The sequence below is a fragment of the Gopherus flavomarginatus genome, chromosome 2, assembly GCF_025201925.1.
Source record: "Gopherus flavomarginatus isolate rGopFla2 chromosome 2, rGopFla2.mat.asm, whole genome shotgun sequence".
NCBI classification, from domain to species: Eukaryota; Metazoa; Chordata; order Testudines; family Testudinidae; genus Gopherus; species Gopherus flavomarginatus.
The window spans coordinates 97,430,235-97,443,134 of NC_066618.1; the positions used below are offsets into that span (position 1 = coordinate 97,430,235).

Sequence of the window (12,900 nt, forward strand, 5' to 3'; positions counted from 1 at the left end):
CTTCATGCTTTTCCACCTACCTTAAGGCAGTTTCTATTTGTCAAGAGTCATACCAGGATTTTCAATAACCTCAACAGAAACCACTTTGATTATTTGTCTTGGGAAACTGACAATGCCAGAAGCAAAATTGGCGAAATCATTATTGGTTTTGCTATAGTTTATAATGGCTTTTTCCATGACCATGCCTCTTCTAACAATCTGGAATTTTCTTCCACAGCTTGTGTTTAAGGTCATCTCTCTCCATGGCAGTGTGCGGGAACTGATTAATGAGAATGATACAGCCCTTGACAACCCCAAATCCCAACTCTGAGCATGCTGTCCAGACATTTTATTTTGCAATGACCTATTTCTGGGAAGCTTCAAAAGTGGGCGGAGGCTAGGGGATTCTTTTAAATAGAACCTGAACTCCCTTTCAGCTGGCCACTGGAAACTTCCCTCTTGCTTCCTGACACTTCACTTAAGGCACCAAGTCAACCATGCTGAGAAAGATGTTGATCCTTTCAGCTCTACTGGCTGTGTTTCTAGTTGATCCAATAAAACCACAAGGTAAATCAAACCCATTATAGACTCAAAGGATAGGTTCCAAGGCCTGAAGGAAAATACAGTCTCAGGATTTTTGTTATGTTTAGTGGCATAGAGCCAAATTAGTCTCTGGTAAAACACTGTTAATTTCAATGGAAGGATGAATTTGGCCTTTCCTCCTCCAACTGCCACAGTTGTCTTCTCTGGGCAAACTGGAGCGTCTCAAAGTTTTCAAATTTAGTTGCTTATAGATAGGCATCTAAATCTATATTAGGCACCTAGATAAGTAGCCTTATTTTCAAAGATGCTGAACACCCATGACACCCATTCATGACAATTTTGTTTTTCCAGAGGCATTGACTACCCCTCTGTCTGGGGACTCAAACATGGAGCCGAGCATAAAGCCAAGCACGGACTCAAGCATGGAGACTACTGGAAAGCCCAGCGGGGAAGGAAGCGGAGACCCCAGTGCGGAACCAAGTTCAGAGCGCAACAGAGAGCCAAGCACAGAGTCCACCAGAGAGCTGAGTGTGGAACCAACCAAAGAATCCAGCACAAAACCAACCAAAGAGCCAAGCACAGAACCTCACAGTAAGTGAATTCTGACTTTTACTCACCCTTTATCATCTCTTCTGCTTTTCCCCACAAACTCCCCACCATCTTTGCTGCACTGGTGGGGCCAGATGTGAACAGGGCCTTCAGTGGGGTCAGGGGAAAAGGAGGAGTACACTGGGGAGCCACTGCTTCCCCCTCTGTGACCTATGTTTCTGCCAAGTTTTGATCCCCTCCACGTGTTGGCTCAGACAATTGTTGATTTGGATTTCTCTGTTCCTTTATTATTGTTCATATTGCTCATTCTGTCTTACCCAATAAGAGCTACTGCCTTGTTATTCCCACATCCCCTCCTCTAACACTGACAGATAGTTTAGTGTCTTGTCTGAGCTAGAAAAAGTAGAATCCACTACTAGTGTACTTTCAGTAAGGGGAGCAGAGCTGGAGGCTGCAGCAGAGACAGAAGCCATCTGGTTTTACTAGTGAGCAATCTAACCTGGCTAGGTGACATGGGGGTAAAACCACCGGAGCTAAGTTTACACTACTGCCTCCACCCCTGCTGCCAGTGGGGAAAAATTATGAGTCCCACATTCCTAGTAGATACACAGATTTGCAGGCTGAAGCACTCAAGGTGAAATGTCACTGACAGCTCCCCCCTACTTGCCCTTTTGGCACCGGGAAGTTATCAGTGATGTAATGCAAACTGCTGTGTCCTATATCCCCTTGCTCCCTGTGTCCATGGTAAACACCTCTTCTGTCTGCTCAGCATGAGATTTATTGACATCAGAACTCTGGCTTTCTACTAGCAGCACCAGCTCCAAGCCCCCTGCCACCTGGCAGCTCTGGGTTGGTGAAATAGAGCTGTTACCTCTTGCCCTAAGACAGGCCCCATAACACAGGGCTACGGTGAAAAACACATAGGAAGATGCTGAATCTTTCATTAGATACAATAATTTCTCTGCTAACCACCAAATGAGTTCTCTACCCCGATAGAAAGTAATACCTAGATTCACTGGACCCATAGGTTCAAATCCCAGCAAGGCCAACTCAACCCTTCCTCCTGCTGAGGCAGCTAAATTGATTACCAGTCATTTTACTAGAGAAAAGATGTATTGTAGATGAGACCTTATTAAGTAGGATTCTCTAAGGGCATAGGATAATCTTGTGCCTACTGAAGACCCCATGGTACTTTTCAGAAATACACATACTTGACTTGGTCATACAACACAGGACATTTCCCCTATCTCCTTTTCCCAGAGGTGGCTCCATTTCAGTAGTGCTGTATATACAGCACTTTGTGAAGAACAAGGCTATAAATTCTGCAATCGTAACTCCTACTGGGGAATGGCTAAGGGCTCGGTCTCTATACTCCATAAATCAGCAGAACTTTTTCTCATTCATACCTTTGGTTTTGCCTTTAGAATGAATAGCAAAATTAATCCCGACAGAAGACATGACCAACCCCCTGCTGCTGGCTTTGGCTCCAATGAAGAAAAATTTCAGTTGATGGGATGACAAAATAAAACTTGCTATAGTTTTAGAAGCTGCAACTTGTAGAAAATTAGCAACAATTGGTTGGGTTTCAAGAAACCACCAATCTACGCCTACTTACAATTTATCTAGGACAGATTAGACAGGTCACAGCTGACATGTACCAGTTATAATGTAGCAACTTTCCCCCTTACCCTCTGCATTACTAGTGGCTGTCTCTCTGAATCTCCTGTGAGTGCTAACTAAAATAATAATAAAAAAAAATAGAATGATATTACCATAATATACATTGTTATTGTTACAAATGGCAGCCTGTCTTCTGCTGAAACTGCCAGTTTTGGGGTGTGTGTGGGGGGGGGGTGGATTTTTCTATCTCCCATCACAATATTTCATAACACTCCACTAACTGTTAATCTCTGCATAAACCTATGCGCAAATCTTGGGATACAGGTAAGGTGTGAATGTGAATGAGAAAGCCTTCATACAGGCTCCAGCAGTGACTCTGAATCCACTTTCCTGCACCACATTCTCACTCATGAAAAGTTTGGATTTTTTTCCCTAGCTGTTGTTCCTGCACTAGTAATGCAGTTACAGTGGCTTGGAGCCTTCTGTTTATCCACAGACTGGTTGCTATACAGCTGTAACATAAACTTCCTCGCACTGCTTTACCTTCCTGACCAATACTGGGCTAAAGAAGATAGTTTACTCCCCTTGTCCCTTCATTCCTTAACCACTCTACCTGCAAGAGTGCCTGTTATTGCCAATTGTGATGGTAACGTGAAAAATTGTCTTTGGGGTTTTCATTGTTCCTGTATCTTCACACTTAGAGGTAAATAAACATCAGGAATTTTACCAGCTGATGTGCAAGTTAATCAACAAAAACAGATAGGAATAGAGAAGGGAAAATTACTCCTGGAAGAGATTTCAGATGTGAAGTTATAGAGTTATTAGAAACAGGAACAAGAGTAAATATATAATCCAAATACCCTTTTGGCGTCCTCGTTAATACTTTGAGTATGTACCATGAGCTGGAACTGATTCCCGCATTATTATTAGTTGATTAGACAGCAGGTTTAATGCTGTATACGACAAAGACACTAGCTCTCCCCTCAGAGACCTTACAGTCAAACAAAACAATATGCACCTATAGTGCTCCCAGGGGATGGGGGGGGGGAGGGGAAATTAAGATTCCACATGGCAGCTTGGAATGTTTCAATAACACTTCTTAGCTAAGCAGATTAGGGGTTAACAGGCCTCATGAAAATCTTATTTGTAGTGAAAAAATGTTTTCATGCTCTTTTCTAGGTTGGGTTGAGTGCTAGTATTAGGTCAGACAATTCAGCCCTGTGGCATAGGAGGTGGGCGGTGGGGGGCCTACTGCCAGCTTTACCAACTCATTTCCTGAGTGATGTTAACCTCTTCATGCCTCCGAGACTCTGCTGTAAAATTGAAATGCTATCACTTATGTATCCTGCCCTGGATGTTACAAGCCTTTAAATATACACATGTAAATCACTGTGAGATGCTTGGATGGAAGATATGAAAGTAATACTTGGTGCTCTGTATTAACGTATTTCAGCTCCTAACATAGCTAATATCAGATTCCAGAGTGTGCCTTGAAATACTATGCTTTCACTCCATGACAATTTTTTTTTGTTGTTGTACCAGCAAACCAGAAAATTGCTCAGGTTGAAATGGGGTGACAGCCTCAAATCACATTTTTTAAGGCATCAAATCAACATGGATATATATTAAGTAATAAAAGGACTGGAAGATGCAAATACCTCAATGTCCTGGCGGCATTTCTATAGCTCCTCTGGGACCTTCTTCATGTATCATTCATAGGATCGATGGAAAATTGGTGGCAGGTAGGCAATGTGCAAGTAATTCAAACAGTAACAAAATTAGAGTGTGTTTAAAAAAAAGAAACAAAATATACTGGGAAAAGTGCTTTGTTTTGAAATGGATAAAACCACCCTGTGATGATACCATACACTAAGGCCTGGAAACAGAAGATTTACACATGACACAAGGTCGGCCAGACCATCTCTACAACAACAAACTGCATAGCACAGTTTAGACTGAATGATTATCTTATTGTGTGGGGTGAATGTCTCCCCAAGATGAAGGGATTTGTGTTTCAGAGGTGACAAAATCGGTTGGGGAGAAAAAGTGGGGCAAGTCCAGTTCTCAGGGCCAAAATAATGAAGGGCAGAAAGTTGTGCACTCCTGTTTACTAGGTCTCACAATACAATCAATGGAACTGAAAAGCAGCAAGTTTAAAACTGATAAAGGGATCTTATTTTTAAACTCAGAATGAATAATTATGCTGCACAACTCACTGACACGACATATTTGAGGCCAAGAACTTAGTGAGACTGTTTGAAGAATATAGAACATCCGTACCCATATCAGACAGGAAATTACAAAATAGAGTGATAAACCTTCATACATCTGTACAAGCTCGCCTGTGTGTGACTGGGGTTAGAGAAAAACTTCCCACATGCACTGCTTATTTTACACATGTATATTGTGAGGTTTCTTGCACATTCTGGTACCGGCCAGATAAAGGATGTTCTGGTCCACTGGTCTGAACTGCTGTGTTCTATTGAGAACTCAATGGGGTTTGAGCTGCCCTTTCTATAATGGGGCGGGGAGTGGGGGAGAGTGAAAGAAAAATTGCTCCTGTCTTCAGGAATGGGGATACTCAACAACAGGAATGTAAAGGACCTCTCTCTAACTCCCTATTTATAGAACAGGGACATTTCATAGAAGGCTGCAGTTTAGCTTTACCAAAACACATCTACCATACTAAACCATCTTCGAGGGAAGCAGGATATTATACCAGAAGGGTAGGGTATCTTTATTTAGCACATCCAACATTCTGTACTCCTTTCTACTGAGTATATTCTTCATTCCTTCTGAGCAAAGGAACCTCAGGTGACACATACCTACTTGGGCAACTGTTTTATGATTTTGTGTCTTCAAATTATTCACACAAAGGTTTGACATATGTTCATAAACAAACAGCTTAACCACAGTCACATTAACTTACCCAGTCATAAACCTCTACAGCTAGGGGAGAAGATATTTAATTAGCACAAACATATGCAAATTTCACTGGCCTTGTCTATACCTCAAGAATTACCTTGCTATTAGAGGGAAAAACAGGTGGATCTGAACATGGTTTAACTGCAAAGGTACAGAGGACAAACTGTTGACCAGAAACCATAGCTATACCTGTGAGTCACATGCTTTCCTAGTTTTTTCACCCTCTATGTAGTCTGCATATCTTTCTTTCTCTAAGGTAAAGTGAGTACTAGATTCCTCTCTTCTCTTCCACCTCCAACAATGTATTGAGCATTGCCCTTGGAGAGTCAAACAAAGGAATGCCCTTCATTTGAATTACAAGTGGCAGGGATAAAAAGATACCTTTCCAACAACTGTACAAAATATTCAGCAGATACTTTCTAGCCATCTTGATAAAATGTATTGCTCAGTGCCCCATTTTTCACTCTGGCATTCCTTCATTGTCCACTGTGAACAAAATACTAATCATAAACATATCAGCAATGATGTGACAAACATCTAAATAAATGTAACTCATTTCAAATGTTAATCAGTGTTCTCTTTTCGATAAGACAGAAGACTAAATAAAATGAGTTTTTTAAATTCTCTGCTTTACAGTGTCTGGACAGCAATGGCATCACCCACCAAAGAAACAGTTTCTGCTTTTATGAAATGAGTAATCAGCAGCAACCTACCTACCCACCCTACTTCTCCAAATCAGCATCATCTCTCCCCAAATACACATACTCAGGGGACCTAAGAGAGATTTCTATTCCCCTTGGGCTGCTGAATAACAAAAGGGAATATAGCAGGATCCAAGAATCTGGCTCTGAACCTTCAGCAATATAGTGCTCCTTAGCACTCTGCTTGGACATTGGTTCCGGGGTGGCTCAATACAAGAGAATTCTGCCTGCTGGAACACCAACATCACATTCCGTGGGACATTGGGAGAGATTCTGCCCCTTGCTTCAGCAGCATATAGGAAATGTAAACAGCCCACAAGGAGAAGGGGAGAATTTCTTCAGTGCAGCTACAGTATTGGGTTGTCAGAGGCACCCGCACGCAAGCCCTGGCATATTAATAAAAAGTGAAAATGCCAATGAAACTCCAGTTTGTTTTTTCCTGGGAAGTTAAGCTATAGCCAAAACTCCTAAGTCTGTCTTCTGTACTACAATCCAGATATACACTTTTTAAAACCAAAAGAGGTGAAAGACTTAGACCCAGATGCTCAAAAGGCATTTAGGAACTTAACTCCTATTGAAATCAAATACCTTTGAGGATCAAGGAATTGGCATTTGTACACATGATCAGTTGGTACATTACAATCATTCCTTAGCATACTGCACATGTTTAACATGGTGCATGTTTTTCTAGTAGTTCACTTTATCCAATAAATGAAAAATCAAATGATCCTTTAACTTATTCTATTTGCTTACACTTTGCAGAGGTGATTTCACAATCCTTTTTAAAAATTGTAGTCCCTCAAAAGGGGATGAAAACATCACAGGGCACAGATACACTAGAAGCACACTTGGCTTGAGTTTCTAATTGAACTTTTTAATAAGGTAGAACACAGTTAACATTTTCCACTGAAACACAGTTATCCCCATGAATAAATTATTGTATACTCTATTGAATTGAGAACAAAAATTCCACATACAGAGGATGTACGTGTTTTAACTTATATTTCTTCATCCATTACTATTCTGAATGGTGTACAGATTTTCTGCTTTTCTTGAATTTTTCATTTGAAGGTAAGTTACCACACCTATCAGGATCTGGCACACAAAAAAGAAAAAAAAAAAAAGTGTATTGTTTTGAGAGTTCTATTTCTTGAACTGCCTCCACTGCAGCAGGTTTAAACAGTTATTTTAATGACTAATTAATTAGATGGGTTAGTCAAAGCCCACTATCGGCTGTGCAGTTCTTTGGCAAAGGCATGGCAACAGACTCTTTGCTTTCAGTCAGTGCCCTTGGCTGATGGATAAGCACGCTAAACTTAACCCCTTGGTTAGCTGCTGCCCTAACAAAACCGCTGTTTGCAGTCATCGTGATGGCTCTTAAAGTGTCTCCTGTCCCAAAGATGGCTAGAGAGCGGCTATTGACTTTTGAACTAGCCACTAGTCTTAAGGCACGGTCAGATGGCTGGTCAGGCACCATATTAATTCTCTTCATGAGAGAGATGGCTCGATCTTTCTCCCCTGGTCCTCCTAGAGTTTCTAAGATTGACTGAAAATCTTTGACTGCGGATTCACAAGCAAACAGCTCCTTGCCCTTCATGAAAGCCTCCAACTGAGGCAGGACTCTCTCCCGCCTTTCCTGTGCTGCCTGCTCCGTTAACACTTTCTCCTTAAAAATGAAGTAGCAGCCACCATAGCTAAGGGAAGAGACATACGTAATTAAAGTAGTGATGTCCAAGTTAACCCTATTGCACACATCTACTTTGATCTCTGTAGGAAAAGCAATGCTGGCTACTAAATTGTCCCGGTCTACTCTGGTCACCTGCAGGCGCTCAGGGCTCTCTTCATCAGATTCACTGGCACTTAGGTGTCTCTCTTCAGTCAAGCGCTCTGCCAAAGAGTTAACAGCAACTACGTCTCCCCGCACGGATATGCCCATCTCTTTCAGTCTTTCTGCCATAGGACTGGACACACTATTATAAAAAGCAAAGATAATATGGGGGTTGCTATATTGCACTGGTTGCTGATGGCTCGCTTGCAGGAAGTCCTCTGCCTGCTCAATGATGCTTTTGTCGCCATACTGGCCCCGGCCCAGCCAAATATTGTGAAGAGCTTCAGCCTTTCGACCAATTGCTTTCACCCAAGTGTGGCCACCATTTGCAACAACATCTACCATCAGCGTTTGCTTTTCTCCAAAGCAGTCTTCATAGCCAAAGACATGAAGGACACTGATGACCTCCTCCAGGTTCTCTGCTGACTCAATTACAGCTCGGAGATGTGTGAGATTCGTACTCTGCAGATGGGACTCCTTAATGGCCACCTTCCCTGCCTCCACCCTGTGCAAGAATTTCAACTCGGCCTTCAATTTAGTGCACAGCTTTGCTCCACCTTCTATACCTCCTTTCTGTGATGTGGTAAGGGCTTCTGCTCTCTTCATTAATTCTTTAGCAACAGCGATTCTCTCACAAAGCAATGATTGCACAGACATGGTGACATTATTTCTATCAGATGAAAGCAAAAGAGATAGATGATCATTACTACAAATTCAGTGACGAAGACAATATAGAAAGATGCTTTTCCAATACCATACATCAGAGCTTTCCACTGGATTTTGTGTATATTATGTGGCATGGGTATTAGAAACCATAACACCTTGATCAAGCTCTTCAAAAAAAGGGACTAATGATTTGATGGGGCCTGATTTTCTGCAGATGAGTACTCAGCATTTTCAGAAAAAATCCAGGCCTTTAAAAAGGTGTCTGCCATGAGTTGGGGTTCTTCTATTTGAGTGTCCAGCATCCCTTACTGCTTCTCAAAAACCTCAGCTCTCACATATAAGCGTATTCATGCAAATTTATACAAGCTTCACTGTGCTCTAAGGCTCCACCCTCTCCCTAAGTTTACACATCATCAGAGTAGGAGCCACTGGCCGGGGTGTCCCCAGCCCTGCAGTGATTCACCTCTCCACCAGCTGCTCCGGATGTCTAAAAAAAAATGTATCTGTGCAGCTAGGGAGTGTTGTGTTACTGCCCTTGCAGTTTCCCTGTCAGAAAGTCATATTTCAGCAGGGAAGCAAAGAAATATGCGGGGGCACATGAATTCTGCTGACTTCCTCTTCCCCTACAAGGAGTTGCTGGGGCTGTGTCACTCAACCCCACAAATCTCCCCCAGCTGCAGAAAGCTCAGCATCCTCCCCTGCTTCCTGCCCCCAGCACTCTTCAGCTGGGGGGGAGGGGTCACTGTGCAAGGAGCTGCTCCCCATCTGCCCAACCCCTGTGCATCAGACTCCCATACCCAGACACCCCACCAAGCCTCACCCCAGACATTCAGAACCCCCCTACCCTTCCATACCCAAACCCTACCTCAATGAACCTCAACCCCTGCATCCAGAGCCCCTAGCACTCAGCCCCCCTGCCAGCAGACCCCCAGTGAGCTCCCTGTACTCAAGCCTCCACCCCGCCAAGCCCCATTCCCCATTCCCCCAGCACCCAAACCCCCACTGAGCCCCAACCACTTCCACTTGGAAACCCCTGCAGAGTGCCACTGCCCCTCCCCCCGGCTCCAGCCCCTACAGGAGCAGAGGACGGGAGCGCGCAGCACAGGCTGGGGGAGGGAAGTGCTCACCCCACCCTACCTGCCCCTCCTGCGGCCTGGCCTCCAGCTGCTTGCTACAGACACCGCCTAGGGAAATCACATGGGCGCAGGCAGAGAGGAAGCAAAGCCACCATCTTAAGTCAGGGCACAATGTTTTAAATACCCGGCTGCTGCTCACATATCAAGGAGCACCCCCCGCCCTTTCCCAGGGCTCGCCCCCTGCTTATTGCTGAGCAGGGTTCCCACCCACTTCCCCGGCCATCAAACCGCATCCCGCCACTAACCCAGCAGCAGCTCCTTACCGCGTGTAACTAGCCCCAGGAATTTGCACTGAGCAGCGAGTCACCGGGCTTTATTTGCATGCCTGAGTTCAGGTGATTCTTTCTGTGTCATTTTACCCAATGCACAAAACCTCCACTGATGCAGGGTTCTCTGGCTGCAGGCTCCCTCTATAAAGGGGCATTTAGAAGTACGTAGCAGGTTAGACAGCTCAGTGAGAAAGGCCACACAGGCAAATCCATCCGTCTCAACGTGCTCTTCCACCTGCCTTTAAGAAAAGAGCTACCCCACCCAGAGTGAGGTGCGTTTGGATCCCCAGGGGGTTTTGCCTGGGCTCCTGTCTCCCTACATGGAGGGAGTGTCCCTAGTAAGGAAACCTTGTTTACTGGTGTATGTCGACCCAGCTGCTACCCTCAGTCTTTCTCTCGATGTAGGTAAATCCCTTCACCGGGATTAATTGACAGCCGGGCGTTAGTCTCTGGGTTTCCCTCTGCAGTCCGTCCCCGCCCGAGCGTGTGCAATACTTACACCTGACAGTGGGGCATCAGCCCCGCAGCACATGCCACGCTCCTTCCCCCGGTGCAACGGCAGCTGCTTCCCCTAAGCCCAGCCATAGAAAGCCAATAGCAAGGCCCACTCCGGCCCTTACTCCGCTGCGAGCTAAGCGGAAACCCGGCCTGGCCGCCGCACGCTCCACCTTCTCAGCCGCCTGCAGTGCCACCTAGCGATCCAGGCTAGGGCTTTACTGTAACGAGAAGCTGAAACCCCTTCTTTCTTACGTTGTTTTTTTTATTTACTTTAGGGGGGTATAGGGGCGGGGGGAAGGTGCATTACAGAGAATTTATCCTGCTGCTACCATTCATACCCATATCTGTTCCATAGCTGTAGGGATTGATCCTGGCTGGCAAACCACCAGATAATTAATCCCTGCAACCCCCCGTTACCCCCCCTGATCATAAGACCAGGCAAGTACAGCACTACATGCCTGAGTAGAATGAAAAACATAGCACGTCACGCTTGCAAGCAGCGGGTGAGAAGCAGGGAGATAAGGGAAATCCTCCGCCAGTAAGAAACAAGTAAACAAGGCTGTGATTCATGCTGATTCATGCTGACAATGTAACCAGAAAGAATAAAAGGGCTGCCACGCCGGCTAACGGCGCGCCTTCTTGAGCAAACAAGCTGTCTGTGTCTGGTTCCTTCCCGCATCTGGTGACCCCGACGTGATACCAGCCCTCCGTACCCACCGGCCGGCCGAGCCGTGGTGCACCACAGTGCGTCTTCGCACTCCCTTGTGAGTATGGGGGGGGATTTGTCCGTGCAACAGAAGGCTCATGCGAAAGAGCTGGTTCAATTACTCAAGGTAACCGGTCACACAGCAGCATCGCAGCGACATGTGGAAAATTTACTCCATGTCATAGAGGTTAAATGCCCTTGGTACCCCGAGAGAGGATCTCTCGAGGTTTCCGATTGGCAGACTGTGGGTGAGCGATTCCTAAAAGAACCGCGAGCACCCATCCAGTACATTTTGCTGTGGCAGCATTGTGCAGAGGCAATCGGGCGTTTGCGAAAGGAGGCGCCCCCGCTTGCCTCTCCCACCCCTACCCCATCTCCATCCTATGTCACGGAACCTCAAACCCCCTGTCCTGCCCCTCGGGCGCAGGCGACGGCCCCCAGTCCTGCCCTTTTTGATTCGCCGTCGCCTCCCTCTCTTTCGTCCTCGCCGGCTCAGAGCGCGGTGCAAGCCGCTCTTCAGCAGGCAATGGCGATAGATGCCTCCCCCTTATTGGAGGAATGGGAGGGAGACCTCCCGGCCCTTTACCCAGTTACTTATGCCTTGAACGACGCCAGAGAGACAGTTGCTACACATCACCCGTTACCGTTCAAGGTTATTAGTGAGCTAAATAACGGGATCCGCCAATCTGGCCTTCGCTCCACTTATGTGGAGGGTCTCATTGAGGGGCTGGGTACAGTCTATGTTATGTTGCCAACAGATTGGAAACACCTGTTCCGAATGATTTTATCTCCTGCCCAGTACTGTGTATGGGACAGTGAGTTCCGGGCTGCAGCATTGGCTTGCTCCTCTGCACTGAACACTCCTGAACAAATTTATGGGTCGGGGCAGTTTGCAGAGGTGGATGCGCAATTGGTGCTCCCGGCAGAGTCTTTCAAACGCACCGCACTTTCCGTCATGCGGGCGTTTCGTCGCGTTCCCATAACTGGCAAGCCCTTGTCGTCCTTCACTAGTATTAGACAGGGGTCCTCTGAGCCTTTTCACCAGTTTGTAGATAGATTAAAAGAAGCCACAGGCAGCCGACCTGGACTGGAATCTCTGAAAGAGACGCCGCAGGAGATTCCAGGGTGTAAAAGAACAGCCCTCCCAAGAGCAGAAGCATGTTGGAAATTCTGGACAAGCTGTATACAGGATAATCTCCCTTCCACCTCTCCCCCTCCTCTGAACATTATACACAGAAGTGGCCAGTCGGGACGTACCTGTGTAAGTATGAAAGGAGCTTCGGGCTTGGGGCATTAATATTTTCCTGAGTGATGTGGGAGCGTTCCCAACACTCTCCATTGTTGTTTTATTATTTTATTAATGAAGCTTTAAAATTCAGTCATATGGTGTGTTTTCTTTATCTTCCCCCAGCGATCCTGTAGTGTCAGCCTGATCACCTGACACGAGGGATAGATTGGTAACAGAAATTTGTCACAGTTT

At 45.5% G+C, this 12,900-nt stretch overlaps 2 protein-coding genes across 7 annotated transcripts; one reads left to right on the top strand and one right to left on the bottom strand.

The window, feature by feature from the left end:
• Positions 1-441: 441 nt before the first annotated feature.
• Positions 442-6,749, top strand: LOC127043751 (diacylglycerol kinase kappa-like). 2 transcript variants are annotated; one of them, XM_050937846.1, is made up of 3 exons: positions 442-546; positions 874-1,113; positions 6,253-6,749. In XM_050937846.1, exons 1-3 carry the CDS (start codon positions 477-479, stop codon positions 6,303-6,305), a joined length of 363 nt encoding a protein of 120 aa, XP_050793803.1. In that variant the 5' UTR covers positions 442-476; the 3' UTR covers positions 6,306-6,749. The 2 variants fall into 2 exon arrangements, with proteins under 2 accessions (XP_050793803.1, XP_050793804.1); XM_050937847.1 differs by lacking the exon at positions 6,253-6,749 and adding an exon at positions 2,496-2,820.
• A 421-nt stretch (positions 6,750-7,170) lies between these two features.
• Positions 7,171-10,884, bottom strand: C2H7orf25 (chromosome 2 C7orf25 homolog). Of its 5 annotated transcripts, XM_050937751.1 has the most exons (3): positions 10,716-10,857; positions 9,949-9,995; positions 7,171-8,815 (listed from the first exon to the last, which is right to left on the bottom strand). In XM_050937751.1, exons 1-3 carry the CDS (start codon positions 10,746-10,748, stop codon positions 7,534-7,536), a joined length of 1,362 nt encoding a protein of 453 aa, XP_050793708.1. In that variant the 5' UTR covers positions 10,749-10,857; the 3' UTR covers positions 7,171-7,533. The 5 variants fall into 5 exon arrangements, with proteins under 5 accessions (XP_050793708.1, XP_050793707.1, XP_050793709.1 ...); XM_050937750.1 differs by lacking the exon at positions 9,949-9,995 and having other exon boundaries at positions 10,716-10,884; XM_050937752.1 differs by lacking the exons at positions 9,949-9,995; positions 10,716-10,857 and adding an exon at positions 10,537-10,686.
• Between the last annotated feature and the right edge of the window lie 2,016 nt (positions 10,885-12,900).

Coding starts and splice junctions, on each gene's coding strand:
- LOC127043751 (XM_050937846.1), top strand. CDS start 477: ATGCTGAGAAAGATGTTGATCCTTTCAGCTCTACTGGCTGTGTTTCTA. Junction 547..873: donor TGATCCAATAAAACCACAAG/GTAAATCAAACC, acceptor TTGTTTTTCCAG/AGGCATTGACTACCCCTCTG. Junction 1,114..6,252: donor GCCAAGCACAGAACCTCACA/GTAAGTGAATTC, acceptor TCTGCTTTACAG/TGTCTGGACAGCAATGGCAT.
- C2H7orf25 (XM_050937750.1), bottom strand. CDS start 10,801: ATGGCTGGGCTTAGGGGAAGCAGCTGCCGTTGCACCGGGGGAAGGAGC. Junction 8,816..10,715: donor CTGATGCCCCACTGTCAGGT/GTAAGTATTGCA, acceptor TTCATCTGATAG/AAATAATGTCACCATGTCTG.